This window comes from Patiria miniata, unplaced genomic scaffold (genome assembly GCF_015706575.1).
Source record: "Patiria miniata isolate m_02_andy unplaced genomic scaffold, ASM1570657v1 HiC_scaffold_5, whole genome shotgun sequence".
Taxonomy (NCBI): Eukaryota; Metazoa; Echinodermata; class Asteroidea; order Valvatida; family Asterinidae; genus Patiria; species Patiria miniata.
Window position 1 is genome coordinate 39,290,494 of NW_024037072.1, and position 18,185 is coordinate 39,308,678.

At 41.2% G+C, this 18,185-nt stretch overlaps 1 protein-coding gene across 1 annotated transcript; it reads left to right on the forward strand.

Annotated features, from left to right (window-relative positions):
* Window positions 1–2,520: 2,520 nt before the first annotated feature.
* Window positions 2,521–14,863, forward strand: LOC119741948 (monocarboxylate transporter 2-like). The gene is made up of 5 exons (XM_038217914.1): window positions 2,521–2,710; window positions 10,312–10,655; window positions 11,233–11,376; window positions 12,867–13,727; window positions 14,569–14,863. The coding sequence occupies exons 2-5, from the start codon at window positions 10,436–10,438 to the stop codon at window positions 14,697–14,699; spliced, it is 1,356 nt and encodes a 451-aa protein (XP_038073842.1). The 5' UTR covers window positions 2,521–2,710; window positions 10,312–10,435; the 3' UTR covers window positions 14,700–14,863.
* Window positions 14,864–18,185: the final 3,322 nt, after the last annotated feature.

Sequence of the window (18,185 nt, forward strand, 5' to 3'; positions counted from 1 at the left end):
AATTTTTCAATTTCTGAGGAGCAACAATTAGATGATAACGAAATACTGAGCGAAACTTGTTAAATTTTAGTCCACGCATGAGGCATGGTTATGCGTGCATGGCCAGCTATCTCCTCACTGTACGCACATTGGCAGTGTAATCTTTTTTTCTGACGAATACGCTTTCGTCAAGCAGTGCAAACTTCTTCATCTGTTCACTATGACTGTGATTCGTTGAGCAAGGCTCCAGCAAAGTGACTTCCAATTGCAGAATAGGAAACTGTGTTTCCATGGTTTCCATCTAGTCGGCCGTCTCTGGATTACAAGTTGCTCCTCTTTCCGGCCTTTATCAACCCTCCTACTCTGACGGATAAATAAGATCTTTTTCGACGTGATCGTCGATTTTCCTGTCGGAGTTGTCTGTTTTCCTGTTCAAGCTTGGATATATAGCCTTCCTGCTACTGCCGAGGGAAGATTCATTTCTGGTGGTAGACTTGCTCTATTTCTTGTGTTTGTTTTGCCGATACAGTCTACACTGAAGTAATATCTTCGACGGGGGCTTGGGTCGGTTCTTTCCTTGTCGTTGGCAGCTTTTCTCTCTCGTGCTGAAGACCATACACGAGACTGTAGTCTTTCTACGAAATAAGACAAATAAAGCACATGATAGGCCTTGAAATGCATGACAATAATCATCGATCGCCTATCCTGGCCCCAAGGCTCATTGTAATATTTACAGGCTTCAAATGAGTCGGGTAGTCTTCAAAGATTGACGGTTCGGCATCGTCACGCAGACGTGTTTTCCCCCATTCCACCTTGACTTGAAGCACTCTGCAGGGAATATGTTGGATTCCATTTGCTGCCATTTCGAATATTTCTCCTTATCCCTAATCCGCTGAAGCCAAACTTTTAATCTCTTTGGATCGCCGTGAGGGAACCTGGGAAGTAAAATTAATAAGCCTCGATTGAATTTTTTTTTGTAGTTTTAGCAAAATGCACACATTTTTGTAGGACTTTATCCTTCAAGATAAACAATGAAAAGGAGATGGGAGTTGCCTAGATACACTACACACTACAGATCAAACAGCATCATATCTTTACCGTAAATCAACACTCTTGAAGTCTACCCGAAATTGAAAATTTTGTGGATTTTTTAATATTTTGTTCGTGTTGTTTACAACACATATAGTGATCGTCAGGCCGAAGAAATGTTTTACCCTATTCACGTGACTAATGGCAGCGCCCTGTCAAAACGCGCGTATTATACGCGCGTCCGATTTAGTTATTTTAAGTTTTATATCTATGACACTGCCAGGCGTTTGCGTTTTTTAAGTTCTATATCTATGGTTTGCGTAGTGAAGGAACGCGCACGCCCATACATCGACGCTGCACATCCCGTGTTTGTTGGTTTGTACACAATACTCCAATGTATTATGTTCGCCTGTCTGAAACCAAAATTCTAATAATGTCGACCTGCCAAGGAGTCGCTTCTAATCTATTTGGTTCGGCGTGACTCTGGAACGCCTGTCTGAACCGGGGGTCAGAGAGCCTCGAATTGAAGCTTTTTCAAAAATAATCAGTTCTCCTTTTCAAATCTGCCATACTTGTCTTTCAAATCACCAATTTTAAAGAAATTTGATAGAAATCCGTTTTAAAATCATTCTGCTAAATTGTTCTGTCAAACTCGTTTTTCTCGAAAATTCTGTCAAATTTGGAGAATATTCGGCTAAAACGGTCACCCTCGACTTTTTTGATGTCATTAGTGCACGAACTTTTATGTGCAATATAGGCCTACTAACTTCACTTTGCTTGTTTCTTTTAAGAACCAACTTATTTGGGGTTTTCTATATATGCAATGCAATAAAGCTAAATGAGTCGTTTGCCGGGAACTTTCATTTGGAGATTCAGGCCAAAATAGGGCCACTTCATCACATCACTTCGTCACATGTCTTGGTGTTCCGACTTCCATAATTTTTTAACTAAAGACGTTACCAGCATGCAGTTTTCACAGCAAGCAGTAATGCTGAGATTGTGCTCTTTTCAAATCTTTAAAACAAACAAATGAACACGGTCGACAAACGACTCATTTAGCTTGATCGCATCACAATATTCATAATTTGTTTAATTAATGTTTACCATGATTTTGATGTTTTTAATACATGTATTGTAAATTATTATGCAATTTGACCTTTGGGTCACAATGTGATGATGTGAATAAAATATACCATATATCATTAGCGCACGAAATATTCGGTGATAAGATACGTACGTCTGGCTATGCATCTGAAATTATGTTGTGTGTTTGTTGACAATGTTGTAATTCCAACTATCAAATAAAATTTGGGTTATCTGTAATAACTCTTTTTCATTTTTGCAGTGTTGGACGTTCCATAGTTTTGCAAACCGTGGTTGGCAAAGATACAGTTTGCCAACCAAGCGTAGAAAAGTCTATAGCCGGCCAGGAATGCGCATAAAAGATTTTTTTGGCCTTACCGCAAAATGACCCCATATCTACATGTACACTAATAGAGTTTGACCGCATATCTACATGTACACTGATCTATCGTATGCTACCTATACGTACAATACATGCAAGCGTGTTGTGTTCACTGCATTGTTGTGCATGGAGGTCTTCGAGTGATCCAGATCAGGCGCAGCGTCGAGTGGGCCTATCCCAATTTTAGCTGGACTAATCCTCCGTACTACTCGTCGAGTTATGACTAGCAGCATATTGGTGAGGATGTGGGTGAACAAGGCGTTGTCAGGCCGGAGCTCGAATATCCTCATTTTCGTGATTGATCATGAAACGTATGTACATGCACACGCACTGACCGGCGTTTGTCAAGTGACCACGGGAATTAGCGGGTTTGACAGAAATTTGCCCCCTCCTCGCCTGCCTATAGTGAGATTCGAACCCTGGCTATGGGTGCACGTACATAACAAATATTTATGTGTACTCGCACTGTTGTAAAAGGATATATAGTTCAACGCATATGAGGAGTTAGCTGGAGTTACCCAGCCCTGAGTTTTATCATTGGGTTGTCTATTAGGGCTGGAGCGCATTTTTCTCGTAACTTGTAGTATTTGCAAAAAAAAATTGGAAAATGTTCAATTTTGTCCCCGTTACACACTAATTGCAACTGCAACTCACCCCAAACTTGCCTGGAATAACCATTACACAGGTCCTTGAAGTAAAAAACGATCCACGATGAAGATTCAGCCTACAATTGCAGTGAAAACAGGAGGAATAACCGCTAACTTGACAACCTTGCTGGATTGGCCAGGACCGCTATTGGTTTGTGCACAAAAAAATTGTGTACAATGAATGGCGGTCGATTAACAGGCACAGAGAGCGATCGCTGTCAACTACTCGTTTTTGCCGGCTGCGCTGGCTGTTGGCGCAGACGTCACGCGGAAGCGTAACACCCGATGACTGTTTCACGCACTAGTATAAGGTTTACCACTCGCATCACAGCTTTGGTACTGGAACCGCAACCAATAGTGCATGAAACAGTCATCGGGTCATACGCTTCCGCGTGACGTCATGCGCCAACAGCCAGCGCAGCCGGCAAAACGAGTAGTTGACAGCGATCGCTCTCTGTGCCTGTTAATCGACCGCCATTCATTGTACACAATTTTTTTGTGCACAAACCAATAGCGGTCCTGGCCAATCCAGCAAGGTTGTCAAGTTAGCGGTTATTCCTCCTGTTTTCACTGCAATTGTAGGCTGAATCTTCATCGTGGATCGTTTTTTACTTCAAGGACCTGTGTAATGGTTATTCCAGGCAAGTTTGGGGTGAGTTGCAGTTGCAATTAGTGTGTAACGGGGACAAAATTGAACATTTTCCAATTTTTTTTTGCAAATACTACAAGTTACGAGAAAAATGCGCTCCAGCCCTAATAGACAACCCAATGATAAAACTCAGGGCTGGGTAACTCCAGCTAATGAGGAGTGTGTTTTGTGCATCTATATCTCCGCGTGTGCGGTTCGCAGCCCCTTGAGCAGAAACCTGGGAAGTTCATACGATAAGTTGTTTTAGCGCAGAGTTTTCGCAGTGATGATCTTATATTATCGGCGTATTGTGATAGTGGAAACAAATATTTTGAGGGTCATTGATCGAAGACCTTCTAATAGTAAGCTTCTTATGGAAATAATGGAATACAATTCTCCGACGTTTCGGATACATACTGATGGATATCCTACAAAACGCAGCGTAAAAAGCTATAACCATGAAATTTCAAAGATTCAATACTGTATTGTGTATTTAGGTCCTAGTAACCCCTTTGCCAAACATGGTTCAGTTGGCTGTAATTGTTTAGACAAAATTTAGAGCTGATTTGATACATGTAATGTCAGTCACGGTGGAATTGCCCAGATAATGAAGACATTAAATCCTGTAGCTTGTGTAGGTAATCTCGCCGTCGGTTGAATATTCTCTCCCAGAACTTGTCTGCACGGTTGACATGTACATGTGAACTCCAGTTCTCTTTCTCAGTGAGCGCTACATTTCAGCATATTCCTGTTTAGATTTTCGTTCTCCAAGTTTCCGTACAACCATGTCCAACTAATATATTAAAGTGCAAGCAGCAAACCTTTGTCCAGAAATAGAAGCAAATAATTATAAGGTTTCAACTGTACAAAGTGTATGTTACATTAACATATTAAGATAGCATGCACATGCCTTGTGCAGGGCCGGGTCCTTATTCACAAAGCATCCGTAAATGCTTGCGGGCGCGCAACTTCCCCGCAACCCTCACTTAAACACTTGCGGGTTATTCACGAAGCCCCCTTAAATCTGCGTGTGCCCGTAAACCACCCGTAAATTTGCGGGACCTCCAGACGTCCCGCAAGCACACCACAACTTGCGTGGATCATCTCGATTGTCACAATGGCGACACTCTAGGCATGTATTTTAGATCTTCGAACTGAATCGACGTGCCGGTTCATTTTCCGTGACCGGTTGAACCAACTATAGGATAAGTTAAAAAGAAAGTGACCGAATTTGAAAAATGTGTTCAAAATATTTGGCGCGTTCCATTTTCATGGGCGTCAATCGGTGGGGGACAAGTCCTCCCCCCACTTTTTTTTTTTAAGTGGCGGATATCATATCGTTGCCCCCCCCCCCCCCCCCACACACACACTTTTTCTATCCCCGAATAAAAATTGTAGCCTACATAATGATTCTATAGTAGCTGATTCAATGACTAAAAACTCAAAAAATGATGTTTAAAAGATGATCTTTTGCTCACAAAAGTGGTTTGAGTGCTCAGAAATTGCCTCGGATCGCACCACAGATTAAGCATCTAGAATTCAAAAAATTTCGGGGCCCGCTCCATGCCGTAATAGGTATGTCCTCCACTTTTGGGAAGCGACTGCCGCCCTTTGTTTTTTTATGGGACGAAGTACATCTTATGGGATTTTAAGTGTGAACATTTCACCTAAATTGCACAGTCTAATCCGAAGTTATGTCTATTTCAATAAAACGATCACAAACTTGTTTACCACTCATCACGTGATGCAAACTGAACACCCATTGAGTACAATGAAACGTGGACTTTCCCACCTCCACTGAATGAACAAGAGCATGGGAAAGGATACAAAAATCACCATCAATATTTAAAAAAATTAGAGCTAACTTGTTTCTTATATATTGAAAGCACACATTCTGACAGTGGTTTCTGTCTTGAGTTCAATTATTAAAGGGAACCTGCAAAAGGATTTGTATGACTTAAATAGATTTAAAACAGCTTTTTTGCCATGTTACTATGACTTTCAATCTTCTTTTGTAGTAGTAAAAGGGAGAAATTTCAACATTTCAATTTTTATGCTATTGAAACTTTCCATATTCATGAGCCAAAGCGTGATGTCATTCAAAGCAGAACAGAAGTGTCTCTACAGCTTTGAGTACAAATATATATCACACTTGTTTCTATTTTCTTGCAGTAAGTTCCACTTTTTACTTGTTTATCATGTTAAACAGCTTGTTTGGACACTAGCAGTCACCACTAGTTTTTTTCGAAGCTTTTTTTGTGGGTAACTTTGAAGGAGTTATGTTTGTACTGTTCATATGCACTTTTGACAAGGAGTTCCTTGTGCGTCAAAAGCAAAATAGCGCCCATTACATGCGATTGTTTTGATGAAAGGATTTGCTAACAATTGAAAAACTACCACTCTCTTGTCACTTCCAACGAAAACAAGTAAGACGATCCTGTATGTATTGTTGCGACACATAATAATGTGTAAGAGAACAAGATGGACTGAATTTCCACTGCATGTTTCCTTTAAAGTCTTGTTGGCATTTTAAAGTTTGTCTGTAATATGATTCTCACTATTAACTCAATAGCTTCCAATGACATTCAAGGACAGCTATAAAAATGGGCTACGTTTGTAACACATGCATAACTTCTGAAAGCATTGGTAATTTTTAGTGATTCATTTTTTTCTTTAAATGAGTGGAAGAACATGCTCTTAAAGACATGCTTGATTGGTGTTGATTGTTTGCTAAGAAAACAAAGACAAGTTAATCTTTAATCGAATCTGCCTGTAATTTTTACAACGAGCAAGTTCTCTAAAATGGGATAAAATGTCTTGGTATTAAGTTCAACCAATTAGTTGCGGGTGCCCGCAACATGCGGGTCCACTAAGGGAACTCTAAGGGTGCTTCGTGAATACCACTTAACGCAAGTCTTACGTGCCCTTAACATCCACTTACGGGTCCCCGCAACGCAAACATTTACGGGTGCTTTGTGAATAAGGACCCTGGCCCTGACCACAGTTTCCCCACATACACTTTGTTACGCAACTTTACGTAAATCTCACTGATAGCTGAGCTAGGCAAGGCCACTGGGCCGATGACCACCAGTGATTGTATGCTCTCTCATTGGTTGTATCTGTCAGTGCACAAACCATCGGCGCTGTTGTCTTATTGGCTCATTCTGGTTTGTACACGAACCATCGGTACCGATAGTTCGTGTACATTCAATTAAATGTCACTTCTATCGAGAGTGTCCGAGTAATGACCGGTACCGGAATCTGATGTAACGTCAAAATCTCGAAAAACGTACAATAATATATATTAGCTGTGTCATCAAATCGGGGTGTAATTTAAGGAACTCTTTTGTGTGCGTGCAAAACTCGTACGGCTATAGCTGTTGGGTTATCCCGTCGGTTATTCTAAATTAAAAGTCACTGTAAATTCACAGAGTAGGAATCATGCATTCTTCTCGGTGTTTTTCTCCAACGTCCCTTATTTGGACTTTCCTTTCATGAGTATGCGGCACCCATTATATCCAAACTTCCCATCTGGGGTTTGTTGTTACGCGTCACCCGAAAGTAAGGAGGTGGAAAACATAAAACTTGAACAAATGTGTAAACATGCGCTTTGAATTTTGTGTTAAAAACGAATAATAATGTATATCGCAATTCTCAAGGTTATAAATTTCAGTGGTCGATTGCGGTGAATTACTGTCTAGTGTGTTATGTGTATTCCACACAAAAGAGGGAAAACGAATACTGTAAAAACGTCTTTAGTTCATGTTTTGAATGTTGTATTAAAGATAGGGCCCATGATGATAATATTTCCGTGGTCAAACATGTTGTTAATTGTTTAAAGTGTATTGTGCAAAGTGTGGATTCGTAGTTCCGAATCCAAACTTTACGAAACATTCGTACATATGAATTCACACTTTTAACAATAGTGTGACGTCATAGCAATGGTTTAATTTGTGTAGAAAGTATGTGAATTTGGATCCAAGTGACTCCTCAAACTGAATTAAGTAGGCCTACACTCTAAAAACAACTTAGTCAAGATATTGACTGGTTTTCCTTGTCATTCAAAATTGACTAGGAATTTAGGTAAACATTCAAAGTTTCTTACTATGACTAGAAAAAGTAGTTGGAATTGACTCCAACTTTAGTTATTTGCTTAACTTTTGTTCAATACCGACTGGAAAATCTAGTCAGATTGACCGATTTTCAGTTTCACCCACTGAGAGCTTGTTTTCCTTCAAAATTGCATCGCACGACCCCCATTTTGTTTTACGTTTTAACAAATTTCGAGCTGAGATCTGACGACCCTTTGTTGAATATCAGACGACTATTTACTGTACGCTGACTAAATACATAAAACAGTCACCGAGTTGTGCTATAAATACATATACGACGCGTCGCACTTACGACGTGTTTCGTGAAATGGATCGCCGGACGTGTCGCAGCTGCGACGCATCGTAGGGATACGACGCGTCACAGCGCTGCGATGCATCGTAAGTTACGAAGAGTTTGATGAAATCGGGTGCTGGTCTTAAACACTTTTCCAGTGTCACAATAAAATGTGGACTCCTAAAAATCCAGTGCCTCTTATTGTTTCATTGGTTGAACGTTCACAATCCTCACGTAGGCATGCGCAACACTACCAGGAGTCAGAATTTTTTACTATACCTCATACATATTCATGATCGAGAGCCGAACTCTCACTGGTCAATTCACCATCACGTGCAAGATGTTATTCTTGCTGTTTACCAAACGCGCGCGCGAGGATTCACGCACAGGGTAAATACGCGTGCGTAGTAGACTGTCGCATGGGTTACCCGTGCGACCGTCTACTACGCATGCGCTTTACAGAGCAATCGAGGAACTGTCGCACGGGTGCAGTACGCACGCGCGAACATCGCCCAGGATCAGGGAGCGCCATGCATGGTTGCACGGTTCGCGTAAATGTTAATTTCCAGAGCTCAATGATGCCGTACTGGAGAAAGTTTACAAAAGAAGGTTGTACACAAACAACTGTATTTACAACTGTAGTAACTGTATTATATTGCAAACGAACCGAACTAGTAATTGAAGTTGAGCAACCAAAATATTCTTTAGGTGAGATGTACAAGTTTCCCCGAATTTTGTTTTAGGTGCATAAAAAAAAATCGTCAACTGAATATGTATGAGGTATAGTAAAACAAATATAACATGGTTTATTTCGGGTGGACAGTCGATATTAGCTTCCCTCGGTATTGGAAGTTGACAAACAAGTTCCCTCGGCTTCGCCTCGGGAACTAGTTTGTCAACTTCCAATACCTCGGGGAGCGAATATCGACTGTCCACCCTCAAACCATGTTATATTTGTATAATAGTTCTAAATTCAAAACGCAACGCGCCAGGTGCGTTCTGCGCGACATCGCGCAGAACATGATACGCGCGCGTCAATCTCCATAAAAGGGTTGTTTACATCTTACTCGCCAGCTGAACATTCCATTATTTTGCAAGACGGATGTTTCAAAAAGCATAAAGTGAATTTGTTGAACAAAATCGGGATGTTTTGAACGAATAATATGATTTTTTCTTACCGAAAAGGTATTTATGAATAGGAATAAATATGTGCTCCGTCGGTATTTATCTTTCTGTTTAAGACCACTTAGAGTCTGGGTGTTGATAATTACCCTCGCCTCCGGCTCGGGTAATTATCAGCACCCAGACTCTAAGTGGTCTTAAACAGAGTGATAAAAACCTCCAGAGCACACATTTATTCCCTTAATAATAATGTATATCGCAATTCTCAAGGTTATAAATTTCAGTGGTCGATTGCGGTGAATTACTGTCTAGTGTGTTATGTGTATTCCACACAAAAGAGGGAAAACGAATACTGTAAAAACGTCTTTAGTTCATGTTTTGAATGTTGTATTAAAGATAATGTTAGCCCTATGATGATAATATATTTCCGTGGTCAAACATGTTGTTAATTGTTTAAAGTGTATTGTGCAAAGTGTGGATTCGTAGTTCCGAATCCAAACTTTGCGAAACATTCGTAGATAGGAATCCACACTTTTAACAATAGTGTGACGTCATAGCAATGGTTTAATTTGTGTAGAAAGTATGTGAATTTGGATCCAAGTGACTCCTCAAACTGAATTAAGTAGGCCTACACTCTAAAAACAACTTAGTCAAGATATTGACTGGTTTTCCTTGTCATTCAAAATTGACTAGGAATTTAGGTAAACATGCAAAGTTTCTTACTATGACTAGAAAAAGTAGTTGGAATTGAATCCAACTTTAGTTATTTGCTTAACTTTTGTTCAATACCGACTGGAAAATCTAGTCAGATTGACCGATTTTCAGTTTCACCCAGCTGACCCTGAATGGCTAGTCAAACTTAACTGTTTCTAGTCAAATCTGACTAATGTGTTTTTTGTTTTTTTGTTTTTTTAGAGTGTTGTGAATAAAGGTGAACTGGCGCTTTGGAGGTGTTTCTCCACACTCACCATAACACTCTTTTGTTGTTTAATATAGCAAAGTAAACAGGTGTCAGTCAGGTGACAATAATACTACAAATTTTTTTGTGTGCGCAGGAATATTATCGACGAACGTGAAACGAAGAATATACGCCTACACTAGAAAGGTGTCGGCATCTACTTATTTTGAAATCCTAACAAGTCGCAACCGTCTCTTTGCTCGTGCTGTGATTTGGCTAAAATGGTATCGGCCGGACTTCAGCAACCCGTGACGGTGAATTACGACCAGGACAGATGGGGATGGCTCATGGTGGCCGCAGCGTTCGTCAATGCGTTCGTCATCATGGGTCAGCTCAAAGCACTAGGTGTACTCCTCATACCGATGACCAACGACCTCGACAGTGAACTGTGGCTTGTTGGCTGGGTGGCAGTTCTGTATAGCATGACACAGAATTGTTTCGGTGAGAAGTTAAATGTCTTATTTCCGTCAGAAACTTTCTGGATTAACAATTACAATTTTCAGACTAAAAACTACGTCTTGCAATAATGTGATTTGTGAGTATCAAACTTGGCACCTGGCATTCCTAAGCGGTAATTACGATCTGATCACTAGACATGAACATGTTGGAGCAGTTCATTGTCAGAATGAATGTTAAGAACCTTGATGGCGTAACATTTCCTCAGTTCAGTTCAATTATTTAAAATCCAATTCTCCATATTGCAAGAAACAAGCATTGCAGAAAGAGTGCTTGAGAAGCAACCTTAAATTCTCGTCTTCCATACTTCCATATCATTGTATTGCGAAGAACCAAATTTGCATGTTAAATGTAATGGCAGGATTAACATGTTGCTTTCTTAACATTTACAAATGGTGGAGATTTGTAATTTTGAAATGAAGTAAAACTTTGAATTGTATTTTGGGCATTGTTTTTCTAATAAGAATTTTTTCGGTTGGGGATGGTTCATGAGGTATAAATCATATAGCTGACACCATTAAAGTCAGTCAACTATTTGTTCCCATTCTCTTTACGTATATAGCACCTGTCGTAGGAGCACTCTCTCGTCTACTAGGCGCACGCCCCATGATCGTCATGGGTGGAGTTCTGTATACTTTGGGCTTGATTCTGGCATCGATATCACCTTCAGTTCCGCTGTTGGCAGTTTTCGTTATTGGACTATCAGGTAACAGACCTATTTTAATATATTCCACATAAAATTTGGTATATTTGCAACCGGGATAATGTGCGTATTGTTCCTAAGCGCTGGTGCTACAGAGCTGGGTTCAAGCTCTGTAAATTTTTAACTAATTTCGTAAGTAGATTTTAAAGTAATTTTGTATCTATAATAGAATTACATTTTAATTGTGTTGAGATTAAATCAAATAGTTATCCCTTGAAATCTGGAAATCGGTGACCCATGTAGCATTATAATTTCCTAGAATGTTCCATTATAACTTCATAGAACGTTCCGACTCGGGAGACTAATTTTACCATACCACTCGCAGCAGTCAATTTTCGTATACTGTGCCATTAGGCCTTTAAAAAGTATGAGTTTAAAAAGTATGAGGATGTTCTGTTGGTTTCATGTGTTATGCGCATTTCAATTGAGTAATTTTTTTGTGATGGAATTGTCATTGCTATCTTTATCTGCACGATCAAAAAGACTATAATATTATTTGTAGCAACGAAGGTGCCATACGCATATCAACCAAAGTACTAAAGTATGCTTTCCTGTAAATGCACGGCAGTGGGAATTAAGCTGCGGGCTTCATGCGCGAACAAGACACGTACTTTTCACTCCAATAGGACGTGCGGTATATTATTATAAGCTTATAAGTGCTGCGAACCTGACTGCGCCATTGCAAACAATACGGAGTCGGCCCTGGTAACCAGGCCCTCCCTCTTGTTAAATGCCAAGTTTAACTGCTTTATACGTGCGTTATTGAACGAAAAACGTACTTTAACGTTTCAATGTTCTGTATAACAAGCAAGCCCTAAAAATTCTATAGCTGGAAATTCGTTTCGGGAAAAATTCCATGTGGTGATATATTCCCGTTAAACAGGTTGTTCAGGTATCGAACAATTCAAATTTCAGATCGTGTATGTGTCACTTGCGCACGGAGCCCATTGCGTGCCTGTCGCAGCAACAATGAAAGGGACTTTACTAATTGTAAACCCACATTCCACCAACGCATTGATTTTGTTCTCATGCAATCACATTTAGTACATACCTGGTGTGCATTTAAACCAAATTATTTTGTTGGTTGTCCTTCGCCTTTCGATTGAAACTTAGGCCGCATATTTTGTATGCTATGATGCTCATTTTCGACCGACTCTGGGCGAAAAAGGAGGAAATGGCTGCCGACCTTGTCGGTGTCCGGACCAACATACAAATACGACAATGCTCTTTCATTTCCAAAACAAAAGGAAAGTCACTCTATTTGAGTGAATCCAGGTTCAAGACGATTTAGAGTGAAATATGTATTCATTCCATCGAATTGATCGAGTTTTCACTCGAGTTTCCATGCACTTCCTATATTTTATCATAGTACTTCAGCATTTGATTCATTCGTAATAATTTGGTCCCTAGTTTCACTCTTTGGATTATAAATCAAAATTGTCTGCAAGTTGTATTTTCTTTATTTGATTCATTGATTGGTTGATTTTTTGCAGGTTTTGGTGCTGCGTTCAATTGGTTCATTGGTTTTGCTGTAATGGCTTCTTACTTCAAGGAGAAATATCCGTTAGCTATTGGACTGTCAACGATGGGTGTTCCCCTTGGTATAATGGCTTATGGGCCCGTAACCCAGGTTCTTCTCAACACCTACGGCTGGAGAGGAACCATGCTTTTACTAGGAGGGATCTCGTTTCATCTTGTGGCGTGTGCCTTGTTAGTGCGACGGGATCCATCTTCCAATTCAGCTAATTCAGACACTGATCAGTACCAACAAGTGTCGGTTCTCGATGAAGAAGAAAACGCGCAGGAAGAAGGGGGTGCTCCCAATCATACAAGACGCACACAAGAAAAGAGAGAAAAAACGTATTGCCAGCGCTTGATAGAGGCGATGGATTTCAAAGTGCTTGCCGATATAAGGTTTGCTTTGCTTGTTTGTGGCAGGTGCTCAGCCGTGTTTGCATACAGCGCTTGGCTGGTGTTCATGGTGCCGTATGGGAAATTCCAAGGCCTGAATGACACTCAGGCGTCGTTCCTGCCTACTGCATTCGGTATTGGCAACGTCATTGGTAAGGCACTGGCACCCCTCTTACAGGAGCTCGGCATGAAACCGCCCATGACATTCTGGGCGTGTTTCGGGGCAGCTCTAATAAGTGGTTCGTTCGTCGTAAATGCCTTTATAAGACCGTTCATCGGACTGTTAGCCGTTACGGGACTAATGGGTGTTGGTTACGGGGCGATGTACCAAGCCATTGATGTCATGATACGGTTCATCTCGACAGACGACCGGTTGGTTAGTATACTAGGCTGGCAGGGAGTCTTTACTGGAGTTGCAGGAGCGCTTGGTGGATTGGTGTCAGGTTAGAATTGTCTTTTGTTAATTTATACATAACATGATTATGACGAATTATTATATTCCTACTGGTGCCATGCGCTGTGGTCAAGGACCACTGTAGTCGAGAATTGAGAACCGGACCCGTAGGCACGGAAAATGTTTGAGCGATAGTTAACCATAATACAATTTAGTTGACTGTCTTCACTGAAACCCTACGCTAGTCGATGACATTAATCAATTAGTGGGATCGGCCTTAGGTCGATCGAATCGCTGGTAACAATAGGCCTATCCACACGCATTATGAAAGCACAACGACAAGCCACGATTGGACAGGCGTTTGCACGTCTTGACCGTCTTTCGACGAGAGGCAGTGACGTTCGCACGTTGTTGACAGTGCGCAGGCGTAAATTCTGTTGCCAATCAACGACGAAGTCGACTCGTGTCTTGGATTGAACGTGTTCACATAGTTGCATCGCTGGTTCTTAATATATCTTTGTGAATTATTGACACGAAAATAATGTACGGATATAGCTGGCGAGGGTAGAGAGAAAGGCAACCAACGAAAAATGTGTACGACAATGTGAACATTATCAACAATGGGATTGCGAGCATTGTATGAGAATTGACAGAACGACTTTTGGTTGAACCACATTGTGTTCGCGCTCAGAATTGCTCTCTGATTTACCGAACCAGGGTCTAAAATGTAACCATAAAATGTTGGCATTGATATAATGAACAACGTGTTTGCTATATGTTGCAATCAGCTCCTTTCCTATCGCACATGTGCACACCCATATCTTGTCGAATTTGCTTGTATTTCTCGCACATTTTTTTGTGATATTGAAATATGTCTTATTTCGTTGAAGGTTGGATTTACGAGTGGACGGGGACTTTCTTCATATCCTTCTTCGTGTATGCTGGGCTGGCATTGCTTTCGATTCCCTTTTTCATCAGGCTGTATATGCTAAACAGACGAACTGATACAACCAGGCTTTGAGATTGAAGTTGCAGCTCGGATTTTTTTTTTCAATTCAATTCAATAATGGTTTATTAAAACGTGCCTCGCAGTTAAAGAACTGAAGTGTACATGTGAACATCCGATTTTTAAATACATATATATATATATATATATATATATATATATATATGTTTTCTCGGTCAATTTCAGCAAATGAACAGCCAATTTAACCACTACGCTATTCTATTTCACGCGAAATCAAATGCTACTGAAAGGGTCATTCGATTTTGTTTTATGACCAGTCAAATGTACTGTTGCGTCATTCGATTTAACAAAATAATCATGCAATTTAACAATTCAACAAAGCAGCATTCAAATTCGCAGGAGCTTTTTGAGGCGTGTGTTTAGTCATTCAATTTCATTTTTGGGCAGTCATTTCTGGAATCTAAAAAACGCTTTGTTAAATTTTTGTTTCCTTAAGAATGTTGAAGGCATAAAAACGGTTCACTTATTGGCACTTGAGTCACTTTGCCGATGTACTTCGAAGACGAGCTTTCGCTACAGTTTTACACGCATATTTCTAGAAATGGCTGCTCGTGGTCGCTACGTTAGAGTGGCCCAGGTAGATCGAGAAAGGTTGATTGAGGCCTTCGAGGGAAACGAGCAAGACTACCTTCAGCTTGCGGTCAATTTGAACATCAACAAGTCCACAGCCAGATCAATTGTTGCAACATATTTGAGGACTGGAAGGCGAGAGACGCTGGCAAGAGGAGGAGCAAGCCACAGCAAGATGGATGATGACATGCGAAACCATCTGCAAGGCATCCTTGACGCTAATCCCGTCTTGACACTTCAACAAATGAAGGCTAGTTTGAGTGAGCATCTGCCAGAGAAGCCCCAGGTTTCTACTGCCACCATAGCCAGGGCCTTGGATGGGATGATGATTACACTGAAACTAGTGGAGGACGTCCCTGATGCAAGAAATTCCCCTGAAGTTCTTGATCAACGCGTCCAGTATGGTGAGTGGTTCCTGTGTGACAGGTAATTCTGTCCCCCCTGGTAAATGTGTCCCCCCGGACACATTTACCGGATCGTGGCCCGGTAAATGTGTCCGGGGGGACACTTTTACCTAGGTAAATTTGTCCCCCTCCAGGTAAAAATGTCCCCCTGCCCAACGGTGAAAGTGTCCCCCTGGTAAATGTGTCCCCATACAGTATGTAATGAGAGCAGCAGCGTGTCGCACGCGCCCAGTACATGCTGCAAGATTTGAGGCAGTGATTATCACATGTGTACATCTGCATCTCCCTCTACAATGGAAATTCGTCCAATAGGAAATTTCGTTACGCGCTATGATGGGAACACAGACCAATCCAAGTAGACGTTGTATCATACTATCAATGAGACGAGGGCCATCGCCATGCATCGCCGCTGTGTTGAACTATCGCGGTAGAATCGCGATAGACTCTTAATCACCGTATTCCGAATCGAAACATTGTGTTCACGTAACATCTAATAGACTAAATTAAATATTTTTATATTCATGAAGGGCAGACTAAAAGTCCAAAATGTAAACCTTTAAGTTGTAGAGTGAATTCATCAAAACAATAACCTTCCGGGTTTTAAAAGAGGGGGACAGAATTACCTGGGGGGGGGGGGGGGACAGAATTACCTGGAGGGGGACAGAATTAACGGGCCAGGGAGGACACTTTTACCTAGGTAATTCTGTCCCCCGGACACTTTTACCGGGGGACAGAATTACCTGCCACACCTGCAGCATGATGTTCTGGCGCATCTAGTCTTCATTGACGAGACAGGTTTATAACGTCTGGACTCGACGCTCCCAGGGTAGAGCTCCACGAGGGATCGCTGCAAGACGAGTCGTCGACAGACAACGAGGGAGAAATTGCAATGTCACCTTCGCTGTTTCTAGTGAAGTATAGGCTTGGTGCACCACCGAATCGCATTCGAAACTGTGACGCGAGAGAGATTCGAGGAGTTTCTTGCGGACACAATTCAAGAGTGTGATGCAGTTTTCCCAGACGACGAACCCATTTACCTCATATACGACAATGCGAGGCCTCACGTGCGAGCCCAACTCCCTGAAGGTGCCAACCCAATGATCCAGCTGAAGCGCCTCCCTCCCTACTCCCCATTCCTGAACAGCACGGAGATGGCACACTCTGCATTCAAGGCTGCAGTTAAACGCATCCTTGGGTTACCTGACTTGTAACAACGTGTCGGAGACAGACAGGCTGCCCAGCAAGCAGGAATGAACATGCAGCAGTGGAGGTGCGATCTCCTTCAACAAGCAGCCATCCAGAGCGTTGATGTCATCACCCAAGTGAAGTGCATGCAGTGGTACAACCATACCCAAACATATATGCCAAGATGTCTGGCACGCCAACAGATTAATGGTTGAGGAAGAAACAACATAAACAATAAAAAAAACCAGGAAAAACATAAAGAAACACCCCATTCAAACACAATACAAAATTAGGTCTTGGTCAGTTAACCAATAAAGATCCCCCCCCAAAAAAAAAAGAATGAAGAAGAAAACAAAGAAGAAGAAAAATTAAATTGGCTGCTCATTTGCCGAAATTGACCGAGAAAACCTATACTAAAAATACAATACGATAAGGAGTTATGCACTTTGAGACTAAAGCATAAAACTTCGTACGTTGGTTCTTCATGCAATGAATGTTATGATCGGATGTGAGAAAATGTTTCATATTTGCCTTCTGGTCACTTTCGTGAGGTCAAACTTTGTATACCCAGTTTATTGATATTCAAAGATGTATTATTCAAACCCTACTTTTCCACGACTCATATCTAATCTTACGATGATGAATTCTTACCATGATAATGAACCATCAAAGGTGGGGAAAGTTCATAGCTGGTGAAGTTATGGGCGTCGCCAGGATTTTTTTCTAGAGGGGGCAAAGCACACCCCCCCCCCAAAAAAAAATCCCTGTACTCTTCCAGCGTATTTCGATTTTTCGAGGGTGGACAGGGACATCAACCCTTACAACAATAATGTGTAAGTAATGGTATAAATTATAAGAGGCAAGCCAGACAAAGCTACAACAGTGCACCAGTGAATTTGGTAAAAGGGTTACAAAATGTGGCTGGTTATCGTGAACTAGAAATAATATGTTTTGGCTACTTTGATTCCGTGCAAAGATCATAAATCAGAAGTTTGAAGAATACAAATTATAAGGTAAACAAAGTTAATTGAACTGTCCCAGGGCAACGGAGATCTGATATGCTCTCCCCACATCGGAAATAATTTAAAATGGACAACGGAATATCAGTAGAACATCTGTGAAGTTTCAATAAGCCTCTGTACTAATGGCGTCACACTTTGTTTACGTGTGTGCTTTCCTATGGTGCTCAGTGGAGCGTGGACCCCACTGGCTCCATATATAGGCAATTGCACATGTAAACAAAGTGTGACGTCATTAGTACAGAGGCAACCTGTTGAAATGTTTTGTTGTCGTGATCATTTAAAGTCGGCACTCTCATGCG